We start from the raw sequence: 19138 nt of genomic DNA, 5'->3' as shown, positions 1-19138 counted from the left end.
ATGCGGTGAGGTTCATGGCTGGTGAGGCACGGACTCCTTCAGAGTGAGATTTACAAATCTATGAACCCCAAAGAGCATCTTATTCACTATTCAGGTGGCAGCCAGTGTGCACATGACCTACTGGTTATGTTTCATATCTCATCAGCATTCTTTACACACACACAGGTAAGGCGCATATTTGGCTAATAAAGAACGTTACGTTTATAGCGGTGAGAGAGCGGAGAGAACGCATTTGCTCCTCACCCTCCATGTGTTCTAAATTTGCCGTTGCAATTCCACAATTCCTACTCATTCAATACAAATGAAAGTATAGAGTGGGGTACAAATAAAAAAAAAAAACGGATTTCAATTTTGACCTTACTTGAAATATTTAGTTGTTTCTAAAAGCTTTTAATTCTGATGCTTTGATCAATTTTAATACAGACTGTTCAGCAAAAGGATAACAAGAAAAACAAAAGAATATTTAATTTAGGGCGGCACGGTGGCGCAGTGGGTAGCGCTGCTGCCTCACAGTTAGGAAACCCTTAGGGGTTTGCATTCCCAGGTCCTCCCTGCGTGGAGTTTGCATGCTCTCCCCGTGTCTGCGTGGGTTTCCTCCCAAAGAAATGCAGGTTAGGTGCATTGGCGATTCTAAATTGGCCCAGGTGTGTTTGTGTGTGTCCTGCGGTGGGTTGGCACCCTGCCCTGTGTTGGCTGGGATTGGCTCCAGCAGACCCCCGTGACCCAGTGTTCGGATTCAGCGGGTTGGAAAATGGATGGATGGATGGATATTTTTAGTTTTTAAATATTGGATTTTTTTTTCTTAGTCGGATCCCATTCTTTATGAAACTGAAAACCTTTATTTGTAAATGAAGCTCATGCACCTTTCCTTCCCTAAGGAAATCTCTGTCACTTTCCTTTAGTTTTAAAAATCTTAATCTTCCATTTTGGCAGTCATTCGGAGCAAAAAATAAAAAATAAACGGCCCACTGCAGTGCAACTTGACTTTCTGATATCGCTAACTTATTGGCGCCTCTGCGGAGAAGAACAGCAGCAACGAGCACCTGTTGGGCTCACATGCGCCCCCTTCAGGGCAGCACGGTACTGTCTGCCTCACCCTGTGCCATTTCACAGCAGTTTCACAGCCAGTACTTGGGTGGGAGACCATCTAGGAAAAGCCTGGGAAGCTGCTGGAGGCCATCGGGTGTTGCTCATCCTGTGGTCTGTGTGTGGATCCCAAAGCCTCCAAACGACAAGGACACTGTGCTGTAAACATGGCACCGTCCTTCAGATGAGACTTAAAACTCAGGTCCTGACTCTCTGTGGTCATAAAAGATCTCTGGGCATCCTTTGTAAAGAGTAGGGGGTATCCTGATGTCCTGGATAAATTGCCCACCATGGCCTAGTCATTCTGCCCCCCTAATCATCCCCTGTCTGTGATTGGCTATCTCTCTCCCCACTTCATGACCTAGCAGCTCATGTGTGGTGAGTGCACTGCCGTAAAAATGGCTGCCGTTGCATCATCCAGGAAGGTGGTTGATGTGGTTCCCCACTCATTAAAGCGTTTTGAGTAGCGAGAAAAGTGCTTTAAAGAATTAATTATTATTATTATTATTATTATTATTATTATTATTATTATTAATGCACAAACCAGTGTATTTCTTTGTGCCGGTCCCAAGCCCGGATAAATGGGTAGGGTTACGTCAGGAAGGGCATCCAGTGTAAAATTTTGCCAAATCCATATGCGGACAGATGATCCACTGTGGCAGCCCCTAATGGGAGCAGCCAGAAGAAGAAGAAAATTATTATTATTACTAGGGGGGGCCAAGGATATGAAGGATGTTGGAGTCATAACTCACGTTGATGTCATGTAGCAAGAAAAGCACATTATAAATGTAAAGAATTAGTTATTATTATTATTATTATTATTATCCATCCATCCATCCATCCATCCATCATCCAACCAGCTATATCCTAAGTACAGGGTCACGGGGGTCTGCTGGAGCCAATCCCAGCCAACACAGGGCGCAAGGCAGGAAACAAACCCCAGAGCTCCAGCCCACCGCAGATTATTATTATTATTATTATTATTATTATTATTATTATTATTATTATCAGATAGTCTAAGCTTATCTGAAAAAAGATTTCAGATGAACATTTGCAATGATCTTAAATCATATGCTATTCCATTGTCAGTTTTCAACATTCCCAAAACAAATGCCTGTGCGAGGCTGAGGTCAAATCAAAAAGGTCTGAGAAACAAAAGATCAAACTTGAAAAGTTTAAAGCAAAAGAGTTTTGAATCCGCAACTCGGATGAGGAAGTGACTTTCAGCCAACCTTCCAACGTGTCGTGTTGATCAGCTGCAGGTTGCGACCTCTGAGGACACGCCCCTGGAAACGCGATGCACTCTCCTAACGACGGGTGTCCAGAATAGAGACAATCGTTAAAAATACAAGACGGCTGCCAAAAGGCATCCACAGACATCTCTCAAAGGATACCGTCAGTCATTTTCTATCCCGTTTAGTCCTGAATAGGGTCATTGGGGGTGGGGGGTCTGCTGGACCCTATCCCACCTAGCAAAGGGTGCAAGGCAGGGATAAACCCTGGGACATACACACATTACCCCAACCCCACTCTCAGGTTAACTTAGGATCGTCAATTCACCTAACCTGCATGTCTTTGGACTGTGGGAGGAAATCAGACACGGAGAGAACATGCAAACTCCATGCAAGGAGGACTTGGGATGTGAACTCTGACCCGCAAGGGAAACAATGAAGTGAGAAATTCAATTCAGAAATGAAATCCATGAGTTGGAGAAGAGGAGGCTGGTGGAGGACTTCACCATGTGGTGCATTTAGACCCACCTGCCCCTCAATATCAGCTGGCGCTGGGCATTCCCGTAGGCCTGTTTAGTTGCCAGCTTACCGGGCCCACTTACAGTTTCAGACGGGACGAGATATTTCAACAGAACAGTCCAATTAGCAGACATTTTAGAATGATTTATGATGGAGCAACCTCAGTGGTGAGGGGAACATTGAAAAGTATATTAAGTTTGGTGTGATGATGCACATTAGGGGTCCATGACGGAGTGCTGGTTTTCAAGTAAAAAACAGTGCGGCTCAGACTCTGAGGGTACGATGGCGGCTGATCAGCGTTGAGCCTCGCTGATTGTAAGTAGAGCAACGCTCCGCCAATAAGGATAAAGAGTGAAGGGGGGGATTCAGGATGAAAAACCAAGGAGTGAGAAAAGAAAGGCAGAACTTGGAAGTGGTCAGTGACCCTGCGAGGGAACGAGAAGAACTGCCCTCCACGGGTGGATAGTCCCCAGCTGAACAGTTTAGAAGTGAATGAGGGGCGATCACGAGGACCCCTGGGGATCCCGTAAACACCAAGGTGGGCATTGTGCAAGACAGAGTGCCAGCTCCCGGCCAAAGGATGGAGGTCAGGATGAGAGTCGGTGTAAGGAACGGCAGCTGTCGGCATCTCAGCCCGGCCGCAAGGCGTGTAGGGTGAGCTTCAGGACCACCTTAAAAGCATCGTCGGCCCCTCAGGGCAAAATAGTGTACTGGTTCCCTTGTTTTGAAACATACATAGACATAAGAAGCATTGGGGACCCCTATGCTCCTGGAGCGCCCAGCCAGTGCCCTTATGTTAAACGGCCCTGAGGGAGGCGGACATGTGCCAAGGAGATTAGAAACCCGATGTCAGGGTGGTTTTACACTTGGTCTTTAGCTTACTTTTCGTTGGGTTTTTAATCCTCACCTCTGCTCTGATTTTATTGGAATATTGATTTCCTTTGGAAGAAGCACAGCACTTGTTGTTTGGAACACTTTGTTAATAAAAAGCACTTGAGGTGCCAACCTTTGCTTGTGTATGTGCCCTCATCGCCCAGTCCACTCACTGTGCATGACAATTTAAGGGGTATAAGGGAGCATGCCAGCTGCGGGCGACAGTGTCAACGTCAGACCCCATAATGGTTCGACGACCCCTCCTTTGATTTTATTGTCTCTTGTCTCTCGATTTAACTTTTTCACGCCTCATTTCACAAAGATGCCAACTTTTAAGCACACATGGAACGGGCACAACAGATATGAAGCTGCCAAGTAGATCTGTACACCCTAAAATGTGAAGCCAGAGATAAGGCCATTCAGATTAGGCAAGCGTTTCAACAAAAGGCAGGAGAACACCTCACTCACACTACACCATATTGGCGCAAAGGAGTTGCACAGACGCAGCGGCCACCTTGGACAAGAAGAACTCGCCTTCTGAGATCCGAAATGGAAGCCTAATTGAGAAATGTTTCCAACAGGAAGGCAGAAATAGTCTCTGATTACAAGCTCAGCTGGGCACAAGTGTGGCATCGAAGATAAGAAGCTTCACCCACTTGGAATTCATCGATAAGGCATGCCAGCAGGTTCATTCAGGGTTTACACACACATTGCATTTGCCACCCAGGATTAATTACAGTTCAGAGCCATAAACTCTTAGGCAGGGACGGATCCCAAATTCAGGGGTCCCTGGGCCTTGACAACACAATGCGGGGGCCCTCAACTCTCCTCCATATCCAGCCTCCAGCTGGAACCAACCTGCTGCTGCATTCAATTAAAGTGCATTATTCATTCCAGATTCCAATGCTTATTTGTATTTGTAGGACTTCAAACGCAATGTCATATCTCTATTTTAGTAGTGGAGTCGACAGCACATACAATATTACTTGCTTTACACAGCATTGGGATTACAACTGGCAACAGATGACAGCCTATAAATGCTTTCTATACAAAAATGAAAACAGAGTCACACATGCGCATCGGTGGAGCACCTTCTGGGCTCATCAGAGATAAGCAATACCACCACGGGGCGAGAGGGGGCGCTGTCTCTAACAGTATTATCTTTTTGATGCCAAGAAGTTACCCTGACCCTAACCCTAAACCCTGAAAAACCTAACCCTTCCAAGTCAGAGCCCTATAAGAACCTGGACACCCCAGACAGAGACGTCTCAAAGCTTCACAGAGGATGGAGCTCCCAGTTAAGACTTTAGATTCTCAGAGCTACCATTTTGCACCACTGAGTTCATAATAGTAACCAAGATAGTAAAAGGAGTGAACCGGGCTGGAACCCATCCCATCCAAAACACAAATACAGTAAAAACCCCATGATGTCACAAAGATTCCAAAATCAGTCACTAGTTCACTTGAGCTGACGCCATCCTCACTAAAACCTTTGGATTTTGCTGCAGACTCAGTCTGAACATCCAATGCTGCACCGGGATGGATTGGATATCAAGAATCCATCCATCCATCCATTATCCAGCCCACTATAATCTAACTACAGGGTCATGGGGGTCTGCTGGAGCCAATCCCAGACATCACAGGGCTCAAGGCAGGAAACAAACCCCGGGCAGGGCGCCAGCCCACCACAGGGCACACACACACACCAAACACACACTAGGGACAATTTAGAATCGCCAATGCACCTAACCTGCATGTCTTTGGACTGTGGGAGGAAACCCACGCAGACACGGGGAGAACATGCAAACTCCACGCAGGGAGGACCCGGGAAGCAAACCAGGTCTCCTAACTGTGAGGCAGCAGCGCTACCACTGCGCCACCATGCCGAGAATTCAAAAGGTAATACTATTTATGCCAGTAATGTTTCAAAACTCTTGTTTCATACCTACTGGAGTTGCTTTTCACAATAAATGTTTGATAATGTAAATTGGAAATTGGTTTGGAACAGCGTTTCCCAAACTGTGGAGTCTGGCATCTCTGCAGCCCTGAGCCTCCACTCTAGAGCTCCAAGTAGGTGGAGCTAAAGTACTTGATAGTATTTGGCATTATCTGAGTCAGGTGACCCTCCTACAACCCAAATCTTATCCATAAAAGGGAGGAGCTCTGGAGGTCTACAACTGGATTTGATTGGTGCTCATTGGAGTCAAACCCCACTTCCTTGGAGCTCCAGGGTGGGGGATCCGTGCTGCAGAGATACACTTTACACTGATCCACCAAGGGGAAAAACTAGGGGGAGGCTCAGGGGTGGGACTCGGAGAGGGACTCTCAGTGGCAGCTAGAGGTTGTATCTCAGGGTGGGACTCAGGGGTGCTACTCAGAAGAGACTAGTGGGGGACTTGGGCTTGGGTCTCGAGGTCGGACTTGGAGGGGGACTCAGGGGGAATGTGGGGGGGAGGACTCAAGGTTGGGTCTCGGGGTGGGACTTGAAGAGGGAATCAGGGGCAACTCTGGGTTGGGTGTCAGGGTGGGACTCGTAGGGACTTGGGGGGACTCAGGTGACAACTTAGAGTTGGGTCTCAGGTTGGGACATGGAGGGGGATTCAGAGGGACTTGGGGGAGACTCGAGTGACAATTCAGGGTTGGGTCTCGGGGTGGGACTCAGAGGGGGACTCAGGGGCTACTAGGGAGGGAACTCAGGGCGTTATTCTACTCTCACTCTCCCAGTGGGCTGTGAACACACTGGCATGTGAAAAACGGAGTCATGACACAGCAAACTTTGGGATACACTGGTTTGGACAAATCCTGATAATATAAAATTGCTCATAGCTATTATCCAGTCCAGTTAGTACTTTTGATGTTTCTATACCAGTTTGTGCTCTGTTTGCTCTGCTGAAGAGGACCTTGAAGTCCATCTCTCCATTAGCTGTGTGTGTTTGCAGAATGACTTTGGACTGATTGGCACCATTTTGTGTTTAACTCCAGTTTGCAGTCGCCGAGTCGGCTTGAATTTCTGCTTCATCAGCCGTCATTTCACGTGCAGTTAGGAGCAGAATTTCTGTCACGTCTTGTATTGCGAGCGCACGTCTCACGACCAAATATTCTGATGTCGCCATCAAGTGTCATCACGCATCAATCACGGTAGATTAGCCGTTGGCTTTTGCTGTTGTCATTCTCATAATAACCTTCATGTGAGGTAAATAACTAACGTTCCTTTGGTGTTTGGAATAAATCACAGCCTGGAAATTTGGAAATCTTGGCAAAATTTGGTTAGGATCAGTTCAGTGGTGAGGGTCTTCATAGCAGATAAATGCATTTTATTGATATGCTATAGTCTATTATACAGTCTAGATCCTATTCTGTGATATCATCTGCTGTTAAATTCTACTCCGTACTTCTAATTTTTTATTTTTATACTGTATTGAGGATTTGTTCTGTTCTGTGTATTGTATTGTATTGTATTGTATTGACCCCCTTTTCTTTTTGACACCCACTGCACGCCCAGCCTACCTGGAATGAGGTCTCTCTTTGAACTGCCTTTCCCGAGGTTTCTTCCATTTTTTCCCTACAAAGTTTTTTTTTTGGGAGTTTTTCTTTGTCTTCTCAGAGAGTCAAGACTGGGGGGCTGTCAGGAGGGAGGGCCTGTTAAAGCCCATTGCGGCACTTCTTGTGTGATTTTAGGCTATACAACAAATAAAGTGTATTGTATTGTATTGTATTGTCCATCCATCCATCCATTTTCCAACCCACTAAATCCGAACACAGGGTCACGGGGGTCTGCTGGAGCCAATCCCAGCCAACACAGGGCACAAGGCAGGAACCAATCCCGGGCAGGGTGCCAACCCACCGCAGGACACACACAAACACATACTAGGGCCAATTTAGAATCGCCAATCCACCTAACCTGCGTGGTCTTTGGACTGTGGGAGGAAACCGGAGCGCCCGGAGGAAACCCACGCAGACACGGGGAGAACATGCAAACTCCACGCAGGGAGGACCCGGGAAGCGAACCCGCTTCCTGGAGTGGGAAAATGCTAAACGTTAATAAAAAATCCACTGACGTTTTGCTTAATTTGAATTTGAGGCAGCAGCACTACCACTGCACCACCGTGCTGCCCCTATTGTATTGTATTGTATTCAAATTAAGCAAAACTTCAGTGGATTTTTTATTAACGTTTAGCATTTTCCCACTCCAGGAATTTTCTCTTCAGGAAACAATGAGTTCCTGCATGATGAAGCCCCCAGGCCTCTTTTGCATGTTGCGTTCCCACCGCAAGACAGAAACTGTAACCTTTATGCAGAAATATGTGACCTGCAAAGAAGAGCGAGGCGGTGTGATCAGGTGGTCCATGTGGGAGACCCTCACACTTTATTACTTCGAAGCAATAGCAACTTTACAGGGGAGATTATGGCTTTGATGTGGTTCATTGTGCGGCGCACCACACAAAGGCAGCTAATGAAGAGTTTAGGTGGTGCGACGTGCAGCACTCCATCTTTACCGATAGCCTCTAAAATCCCAACTACTCATGGATTTGTAAAATGGCACCAGTGCTTGAGGTCAACCAATCAGCACAATTTATCTCCCTGTGCCACTTGTGGTCCAGTTTTGTGTGTTGCATTCCCACCGACTTCACGAGTTGAGATTATTACTTCAGTGTGGTGCACTGTACGTTGGAGGCGGCGATGAAGAGTTGATGTGGTGCGATGTGTGGCACCCGGTCGTCACCGATAACTCTCCCAAGTAGAAACCACTGATAGATTTGCAAGACGGCACCCAGCGCATCCTGGTTGAATGGAGGGCCCTAAACCCCAGAGCAGGTCAGGTTAGGTCAGGTTGGGGAGCATGAACTGGTACAACCCGTTGCCACACCCACCACATCACAAAAAGAGCATGGAATCCTGGTTGGCATAGGCAGGCAGAGAGGTAAGTAAACCTCTCGAGGATGGTTGTGCCCAGAAGGTCATTAAAGGCCTTGAACTGACCATCTATCTGCTTTAGCCATGTGTTTAGTGGGTGTCCCCTTGGCCTGGTCCAGCTGGATCACCCTCGGGTAATCGTAATGCCGTAACTGCAGGTCATGTGCCTCATTCGGAACTCCATGAGCAACACAAAGTCAATCAAGGATTCTCTGAAGAGACACACATGAAGAAGTCCAGTCTCAGTCTCAGGTCACTGGATGGTGTCCGTGTCTTGCAAACAGAGACAACCAGGACTCTAAAGACTTGGACCGTCGTCCTTTTGCAGATATTGGGAGTGCCACACACCCCTTGCCAAGGACTTCATGAAACCCCCCTCCATGCTATCACACTTCATAGGAAGTGTCACCAGAGTCACATGAATGTCACTGCCGAGGGTCAGTAAACCTCTCGATGACGAGGTCGACACTCTCTCCGCAGACAGACACACTGCTGATGGCCGTGCCCACGAGGTCATTAAAGGCCTGGATCTTTGGTTTTAATCAGGACACTCGCAAGCCCAGACACTCAGACCCCTAACCAGTCTCTCGAGACCCCCGATCAGAACCTCCATTGAATCCGTGAAGATCACAGCATCGTCAGCAAAGTCAAAATCAGTTAATCTCTCGTCACCAACAGATGCCCCCGAGCAGCTGGACCCCATGACCCTGCCCAGCACCCAGTCTATACAATAGGAGCAGAACACACTGCTGATGGACCCCAGAATCAACTGGGAAAAACACAGAGGATCTGCCTTTTCTATTCTGCACAGCACCCACAGTCCCAGTGGACAGGCCGGCCATGATATCCAGCAACCTTGAGGGCACCCCACCAAGTCACAGGATGTCCCACAAGGGCATCTCGATCAACTGAGTCAAACGCCTTACGAAAATTGACAAAGGCTTCAAAGAAACTCTGCCGATATTTGTGTTTGTACTTCATGAGGACCCTCAGTTCCAGGATGCGGTTGATGGCAGACCTCTTAGGCATAAGACCAGACTGCTCTGGTCGCTGGTAGGTGAGCAGGTGATCACAGAGAAGGTGCAGAAGAAACAAATGGTTCGAGTTCCACAAAAGTTCCAAAGTTTCTAAAAAGTCCCTATTAAGTTAAAAGTCTTGACTCTAACATCATTCAGTCTCAGACGTGGCCTCCTTTACCTCCCTGTTGGGACTGGGACTGGGATGCCTGGTAAGTTCTTCTCATGTCCTACTCTGAGGTAGACCAAATTCTGACTTTAAGAGCAATTCCCAGGAGTCATTTTGAGAGGTTTTCAAAAATACAGACCCAGGCTCTCCGCCAGCTTAACGCCAAGGAATGTGGTGCTTTACCCATCTCGGGACCACAGGACTCTTGACGTAAAGCATAGCGAGGACAGGGTGGGTCCCCCTGAAGTCCACGGTCGTCTCTTTAGTCTTATGAGCCTTGACTGACAGGACAGGTTGTTGTACCTGCGCCAGTCCCACCTGCAGCTCCACTTCCATTCTGCCCTCTAGTGGTTGTAGTCACACGTGCAGGTCTCTGCAGAGTCTCTGAGCTGTTCCATATTTCAAGATGATACTTCGATAAACAGAATTTAATTGCATTTTGACACATGGAATATTTTCTGCACAGCTACGCAAACATAGGAAAGTAAATCTAATCAACGGGAGATGCACTTTCTGAGCCAACGACAGCAAGATGCTCATCAAACAGTATGAAGGATAACAAGAACAACTGTCAAGGTAAATGAGACGCGAGTACGTGTGCCAACCCACACAATTGGTTTTCGTCTTGCTGTACCCTTTATAAGTGCCCACTGAAGCAAAAATACACAGAATATTAATGACTTTTTTGTTTTCACCAAGGCGTATTTTGATAACAAATACTGTTATTGAAGACGTCATTGCATTTATATAGCGCCTTACATAGAGAGGGAGGAGCCAATTCAACCACCACCAATGTGCAGAATTAAACTGGATGATGTAACGACAGGCATTTTGTACAAGTACACTCACCACACATTACCTATTAGGTGATGAAGATAATTAGGGTGATTAGGGGGCCAGCATGGACCCGACCGTGATGGACAGTTTAGACTGGACATCGGGAAACGCATCACTCTTTACAAAAAGACACCCAGGGATTTCTACTGATCATGAAGAGTCAGGCTTTAGGTCTCATTTTGTGCAGGTACACTCACCACACATTAGCTATTAGGTGACGAAGAGGTGACAGAGATAATTGGGGTGTTTAGGGGGTCAGCATGGACCAGGCCGCGATGGACAATTTAGCCAGGACATCAGAAAATTCCCTACTATTTACTAAAAGAAACTCAGGGATCTTAAATGACCACAAAGAGTGGGGTTTTAGGTTTCATTTGAAGGGTGAGGGCAATGTTTGCAATACAGTGTGCCCGTCACTATACTGGGGGCATTGGGACCCACACACAGACCACAAGATGATCGCCCACTGCTGGCTTCACCAACATCTTATCCAGCAGCAAGCTTTTCCTAGATGGACTCCCACCCAAGTACTGTCCGGGTGACCTGTTCTGGTATGACTGCTGGCACACACCACGTTGGCACCTTGATGCCCATTCTTGTCTTACATTACTCAATTATCTGAATGTAATGTTTTTAGGCATGTGAAACTTTTTTAAAGTAACTTTAAAAGCGGGACAATAAACACAAAGTGATTCAGCCTATAAAGTCACAAATATACGGAGGATGAAAGAAGAAGCACATCATACACTCACTGGGCACATCATTAGGACCACCAGTACACCTGCTCATGCGTGCAATGATTTAGCCAGCCCATTATGTGGCAGCAGGGCAATGCATACAATCCCACAAATTCAGGTCAGGAGCTTCAGTTAATGCTCACATCAAACAGCAGAATGGGGAAAAAAATGTGACCTTAGTGATTTCACCCATGGCATAATTGTTGGCGCTAGATGGGCCGCAAATGCCAGTCTACTGGGATTTTCATGCAGAACACTTTCTTGAGTATGGCATCTTAAACTATGAGCCGCCATCCATTTTTGGTCGCCGTTTGCCGCCTGTTGAGTCGAGCGTGGTCAGGTATTGAATGAGAAAGAGTCGTGTATGACTTTCAAAGTGCCTTGCAGCCATTTTGTGCAGGTACACTCACCACACATTAGCTATTAGGTGACAAAGAGGTGACAGAGATAATTAGGGTGCTTAGGGGGCCAGCATGGAGAAGGCAGTGATGGACAGTTTAGCCAGGACATCAGAAAATGCCCTACTCTTTACTAAAAGATACCCAGGGATCTTAAATGACCACAAAGAGTGGGGTTTTAGGTCTCATTTGAAGGGTGGTGACAACGTTTGCAATGCAGTGTTCCCGTCACTGCACTGGGGGCATTGGGACCCACACACAGACCACAGGATGATTGCCCACTGCTGGCCTCACCAACATCTTATCCAGTAGTAACCCAAGCTTTTCCTAGATGGGCTCCAACCCAAGTACTGTCCGGGTGACCTGTCCTGGTATGACTGCTGGCACACACCACGTTGGCACATTGATGCCCATTCTTCTTTTACATAACTCAATTATCTGAATGCATTGTTTTTAGGGATGCAAAACTTTTTTTAAAGTAACTTTAAAAGCGGGACAATAAACACAAAGTGATTCAGCCTATAAACTCACAAATATACGGAGGATAATAAGAATTAATAATAATAATTCATTACATTTATATAGCTCTTTTCTCAGTACTCAACGCGCTATCCACACAGGGAGGAACCGGGAAGCGAACCCACAATCTTCCACAGTCTCCTTACTGCAAAGCAGCAGCACTAGCACTGCGCCACCTGTGATAAAAGAAAACACATCATATACTCACTGGGCACATCATTAGGACCACCAGTACACCTGCTCATGCGTGCAATGATTTAGCCAGCCCATCATGTGGCAGCAGGGCAATGCATACAATCCCACAAATTTAGGTCAGGAGCTTCAGTTAATGTTCACACCAAACAGCAGAATGGGGAAAAAAATGTGACCTTAGTGATTTCACCCATGGCATAATTGTTGGCGCTAGATGGGCCACAAATGCCAATCTACTGGGATTTTCATGCACAACACTTTCTTGAGTATGGCATCTTAAACTATGAGTCGCCACCCATTTTTGGTCGCAGTTTGCCACCCGTTGACTCGCACGTGGTCAGGTATTGAATGAGAAAGAGTCGTGTATGACTTTCAAAGAGCCTTGCAATGGGTCGCCGTGGGCGGGTTAAGCAATTGACGATGCTCTGCTGTGGGGGTCTGCATTGATTTTCCAAGGTGGGCTTCACACTTATGACTGTTGCAAGTGATTTCTAAGTGGGCCAACACTGACAATTGTCATGGACACTGAGAAGGGCAACATTGGGTTGTGAAAGAAAAAAAAAAAAAGCTTAAGAGACACTGTTGTGGAGTTGCTGTTGACCCAGAATGGTGCCAGGCTCCCCTTGTTGATGGGGAGGTTCAGAGGTGAATGGCCAGGTGGGTTTGAGTGGACAGAAGGGCTAAGGTGACAAAGCATCTCAGAAAGTACAACTCATCAAACCATGAGGTGGATGAGCTGCCACACCAGAAGACCACGGCGGGTCCCTCTAATGTCCACCAAGAACAGAAAGCTGAGGCTTCAGTGGGCACAGGCTCAGCAAAACTGGGCAGCTGATAGCCAGAAAAAATGTAGTCTGGTGTGATGAGTCTCGATGTCCTCTGGGGCACACAGTTGGTCAGGTCAGAGTTTGGTGCCAACAGCATGAATCCATGAAACCAACCTTGCTTTGTGCCCGCAGTTCAGAATGCTAGTGGTGGTGGTTGGGGTGTAATGGTGTGAGGAATGTCTTCTTGGCCCACTTTGTGCCTGGTAAATACCAATCAATCATTGCTTGAATGCCACGGCCTATTTGAGAATTGCCGCCGACCAGGCGCATCCCTTAATGACGTCCATTGGCTACTATCAACATAATGATGCACCATCTCCAAGACCAGATTAAGACCCCCATGGACCCCTGAGTGACTTAAGTCCTTAACCTGATCATATTTTGAACTGTCTTACTTTTAAATCTGATTGCGTTTACTCGATCGTTTAATCTACCTTGAGGGGGTCCCCCACTTGGTCATTTCAACCAACAGATACTCATACATTACAGGCAGCCCCTTGCCATCACACCCAGAACGCCCTTGGTAGTAGGCTGATCCACCCCTGCCCATGTCACAAAGCAGATTGGCGTCACGAACATGACAATGGGCACGGTTGTCCTTTGGTGGCCCCTACCAGTCACCAGACCTGAATCCATGAGGACACCTTGGAGAGTCATGTGCAGGTGACAAAATCCGATCAGGTCATCATGGAGTAGGACCTTCAAGAAATGTGTCCAACATCGAGAAGAATTGAGGCTGTTTGGAGAGCAGATAGGTGGTCCTGCCAGGTGTGAGTAGAGTGGTCCATGAGCGAGTGATTGCACATGCCACATAGACCTGTACAAATAAAAAACACGCTGATGCCACACCCGTGACATTAACATGTCATGTAAAGGACCACAGACTAATACATTAGGCTGAAATTTGATTTTCATTTTCAACATAGCTTTTATTGTTCATGTGTTTATGAATTTACTTATTCCGATTCATTTCTTGATTGCTACTCTTCCACTACAAAACAATGCCTATTATCCTACGCGTTACCCAAATAAACAGCCGCGTCATATTCTTGCATGAAGAATACCGGCAATATCTATAGATTAGGAAAGAGTAACCACGGCAACAAGGAAAAGCCATTAACTCCCGTATTTATTGCAAGTTTCGTCGAGAGAAAGCAGGAAATTAGCGTTAAGTGTGACATACGATTGCCCTGTCGATACTGGAGACGAATTCCATTTTTGTTTTTTTTTTTATAAATTTAGAACAATTACAGTCGGCACAGCCGAGCGTCTCCTTCAAGAATCACCCAAATTACAACTCGTGTGCGCTCTGCTTTTATGTTACTGCTGAATCACAGCAGCGTCCCCTGGGGTCCACACGACCTGCAGGAAAATTACGTGGGCTTTCCTCGCCAGTCTGAATCAAAACATCGGAATATCTTAAGGTGATGACATTTCTAAAGGCACTTGAACACGGCTCTGGTGGGGTTGGTTAAAAATAACATGCCATGTGAGGGACTGTAACAACCTAGAAAATTAGGAAATAATTTGATAAGTGTCTTTGTTAATTGTCGACATTTCATAAAGTAACAAAAAATTCTTGTATGCTTCTGTACCCAAAGCATATTACCCCCTTCAGTAGAAAAAAAAATGAAAATTTAAATCGACACAGCATTTAGGGGACGTCTTCAGGCCTCAACTACAGTAAGCAGTACCACCCTGAGCTGAGGGGGGGGCGCTGTGAACAACACCGGCTCCTGTTTCACCCGCACCTCAGATGCTCGCCGGTCCGATTGACGAGGGACCTCATTTACAGCTCAGCGTACAAAACCCCGCCTCTTCCTGCTCGCGCTATAAAAACTCAGAGACCACCAGAAGTGAGGAAGACAAGGAGCTCCAACTCAGAAGGGACACTTTCATCTATTAATGGCACAAATAAATAAGGGGGCTGTACTTTACACCTTCGTGTGTCTCTTTATAAATCCTTAATGACCACCCGCCTGAAACTGGAAGTTCACCTCTTTGATCTGACCGTCCTGTATCATTCATACAACACGAATCGTCACACTGGATACACGTAGGATCTGTCCATCTATTATATAGTGCCTTTCACTCTATCTATCTATCTATCTATCTATCTATCTATCTATCTATCTATCTATCTATCTATCTATCATTTAGTGCAGGGCAGGGGTGTCCCACTCCAGTCCTGGTGGGCCACAGTGGCTGCTGGTTTTCATTCTAACCCTTCTTCTAATCAACAAGCAGTTTTCACTGCTAATTAACACCTTTATTCCCTTCATTTTAATAGCCCTGTTTTTGAAGGATTCAGTCCTCTGAATTGATTTGTTTCTTCATTAAATGGCAGCCAAACAAAAATGAGATGTGAAATGAGCCAATAGATTACCAGCTAAATTGGAAAGTCAAACTCCAGCCAATTCCAACCAGTTTCTTAATGAGAAGCCCTGCTGTTAATTAAAGCTGTTATTGAATATCATGACTTGTTGCTGCAGTCATTCTGCCACAGCAGACTGTTGATTTTCTGTTTTTCTAAGATCACCGTCAAAATGTTTTGGTGAGCTGAGCAGACCAACATGATCAAGACCTTCATGTTTCTTTATTTTTAGGTTAGCTGGTCATGTGCCAGCTTGTTTTGTGTCTTATTATTGTTTTACACTTAAAAGTAAGGGAAACAAGTTAATCAGTAGCAAAAATGGCTCACTAATTAAGAAGATGGTTAGAATGAAAACCTGCAGCCACTGCAACCCACCAGGACCAGAGTTGGACACCCCTGATATAGTGCCTTTCACTCTATCTATCTATCTATCTATCTATCTATCTATTATATAGTGCCTTTCACTCTATCTATCTATCAATCTATCTATCATATAGTGCCTTTCACATCTATCTATCTATCTATCTATCTATCTATCTATCTATCATATAGTGCCTTTCACTCTATCTATCTATCTATTATATAGTGCCTTTCACTCTATCTATCAATCTATCTATCATATAGTGCCTTTCACATCTATCTATCTATCTATCTATCTATCTATCTATCTATCAATCTATCTATCATATAGTGCCTTTCACATCTATCTATCTATCTATCTATCTATCTATCTATCTATTATATAGTGCCTGAGAAGGAATTGCCAGATATGCTGCGGAGAAAGAATTAGAGGTCGCTGAGTGTATCACACCAGCATGGAGGGCATTTTATGTTCTTCAATTAAAAAAGAAACTTGGTGATCTGCAATGGAGAAAAGTGCACTCAGCCTTGGCCACCATTTATTTCCTTAATACAATGAGTGCTTCAGAAATGAGTCGGGTTCTTTTTGTGCTATAAGGGAAACCATTTTTCATCTTTTGGTTTATTGTGAAAGGTTGAAGCCTTTGTTCCTTTTAATAGATTTTCTGTTTTATGGTTTGGGGAAAAAGAACTCTCAGGAGTTTGGTGTATTTTAGAGTAATTAGTAATAAGTGCACAAGTGGAAAGTTCCTGTTAGGACAGCCTAAACTAGCAGTGCTGAAGAAAGAAAGAAAGAAAGAAAGAAAGAAAGAAAGAAAGAAAGAAAGAAAGAAAGAAAGAAAGAAAGAAAACTCCTGGTGACCAACAGACTATGTTCAAAGATCTTATTAAATATAGACAGAAAATAAATTTAGCAACCACAAGCTGATTAAAACCATTAGAGTGCTTAGTGAGAAGTGGGAGCAGGACGGGCGCTGTGTATGCCTGCAGGGAGGGGAGGGGGGGCAAACTGGTGATAAACTGGTAATTAATGGAAAGCATTGATGTGTATTAATCAGGACATCGGGTACTTCTGACCACTTCAACTGGGTGTTTGATTTACTGTGTGGAACAGGAGGAGTGTAGAGGAGTAACGGTGGGGGTGAGAGGTGGGCATTATGGAATACATTTGAAATAAGAGAACCATGTGCATAGATACATTTTGATGGTAAAAATTTATTTTTCTTCTTAAAATATAATGATAGTATTTTATGTGAATATTTGGAGTTTTTCCTATTTTTTGTATTATAATTAAATAAATATTGTTTTTTAAAAAAATTTACATCTATTATATAGCATCTTTCACATCTATCTATCTATCAATCATTATATATTGCCTTTCATTTTGATCTATCTATGTATTAAATAGTGTCTTATCTATCTATTTATCATTATATATTGCCTTTCATTTTGACTTATCTATCTATCTATCTATCTATCTATCTATCTATCTATCTATCTATCTATCTGTCATATAGTGCCTTTTCTATCTATCTATCTATCTATCTATCGTGCCTTTAATCTCGTTCTATCTATCTATCTATCTATTTATGTATTATTATATAGTGCCTTTCATGTGTCTGGCTGTCCTTTCCAAGCAAAGGCTCTAAACACTGAACGTTGTGTCTGTAACTCTGTTCCCTTTTATTTATTTACTTATTTCCTTGTTTGTTAATTATTTCAGATTTATAAACTTTCATCTTTTTTCCCCCTTCTTGGATTCCCTAATTTTTTGCGCTGATTTTTTCGACTCCTCCACACTGCGATATTTGAGTTCCTTCAAACACTTGAGCTGTGCGCGCTGATTCAGGGGAAATCAGACGCCCCTTGTAAGAGGTAAAAAAAGTCACATTTTATATAGAAATCCATACGAAGAGTTTCTTCCAAAAGTGTTTTGTTACAGAGATACTGTAAGCTGAGTGCCACCATCACTAAAAGAGATTTAAATTAAACACGAATCACAGAAATCAGCCGAGGGAAATGTAGGGATACAAGAGTACATGATCGAATTCCGGAGCCGATCCGCACCTTTAACCATAGAACTCATTGAAGTTGTACATAAAATATACAATCATTATCGCCATCACCGTAATAAGACGGAAAACATCTGAGAAAAAACACCAAGCGCCCTCAGTTTCTTTTCAACGTCGTGGATGTCAAAGTAATCCACAAATTCTGAAAAGCTTTAAAAGTGGCATATAATAATGTGAACGAGTGTGCCACGCGCTTAATTAGCGTCAGCCAAGTCCTGCGCTTCAATTACGGACACGAGGGTCGTGTGGATTGGTGACACCTGCACACTGCAGCGCGCTCCCTTTTCCGAGTGACTTACCAAGTGCATTTCCAACCAGAGAAACGAAGAAGACGGTGATGTAGCCCGCGATGAGGACCCACTCGTACTGCTTCGGGTGCAGATATTCTCTCCAGATGTACCTCAGCAATTCATCGTCACTCCCGTACGGCGAGCTGCTGGTGCTGTTGAGCTCCGACGGCAAAGGTGAGCAGTTGTCGCATACCGCATTCCCGTTGATTTCGGACATCATTCCCAAACTTTTCTCGTCTTTTTTTTTCTCTTTGTTTATTTATTTTTTACTGTTTATTTCTTAGTATCTCGTTGAGGATGTCACTCGGACTCCGTACGGTTTTCCATCCCGGTCTTGTAAAGCCATTGCGCACGGACTGTTAAAGAATCCCGAGGTCCGCTGACTTGTTAAGCTGCCTGCGAGTGGGTGAGCGCTGACGTGCCTGAGGAGCGCATTTCTGAGGGAGGCTGGAAAATCCATTGAGGAAAATCAACTCCCCTCATTGATAGCCACACACACACACACACACACACAATGCCCCCCCAGTGTCACTAGACCTCCTTACCCTCGGTCTCTCTCTCTCTCTCTCTGAAATCTCTTCAGAATGCAGCCGGTAGATTAATGTCAAGGTTTGTTTTATTATTTTCCATGGGTTTACTATAATGTAATCTAAAATTAAATTGCATATTCCATGCATCTATCAGGCAAATCAAAAATAATTCACTTCGTTTTACATCTTCTGT

The 19138-nt window shown here is 44.9% G+C and overlaps 1 protein-coding gene across 1 annotated transcript in view; it reads right to left on the bottom strand.

The window, feature by feature from the left end:
* Positions 1-18886, bottom strand: part of hcrtr2 (hypocretin (orexin) receptor 2) — a 119655-nt gene extending 100769 nt beyond the window's left edge. Inside the window, exon 1 of the mRNA XM_039738343.1 lies at positions 18425-18886. Within this exon, the coding sequence (XP_039594277.1) occupies positions 18425-18635 (211 nt within the window). The 5' untranslated portion in view covers positions 18636-18886. The remainder of the gene's footprint in view (positions 1-18424) is intronic.
* Between the last annotated feature and the right edge of the window lie 252 nt (positions 18887-19138).

Source organism: Polypterus senegalus, chromosome 16 (genome assembly GCF_016835505.1).
Source record: "Polypterus senegalus isolate Bchr_013 chromosome 16, ASM1683550v1, whole genome shotgun sequence".
NCBI lineage: Eukaryota > Metazoa > Chordata > Cladistia > Polypteriformes > Polypteridae > Polypterus > Polypterus senegalus.
The sequence above is the reverse complement of the archived record's forward strand: the minus strand, read 5'-3'. Positions and strand labels throughout refer to the sequence as shown.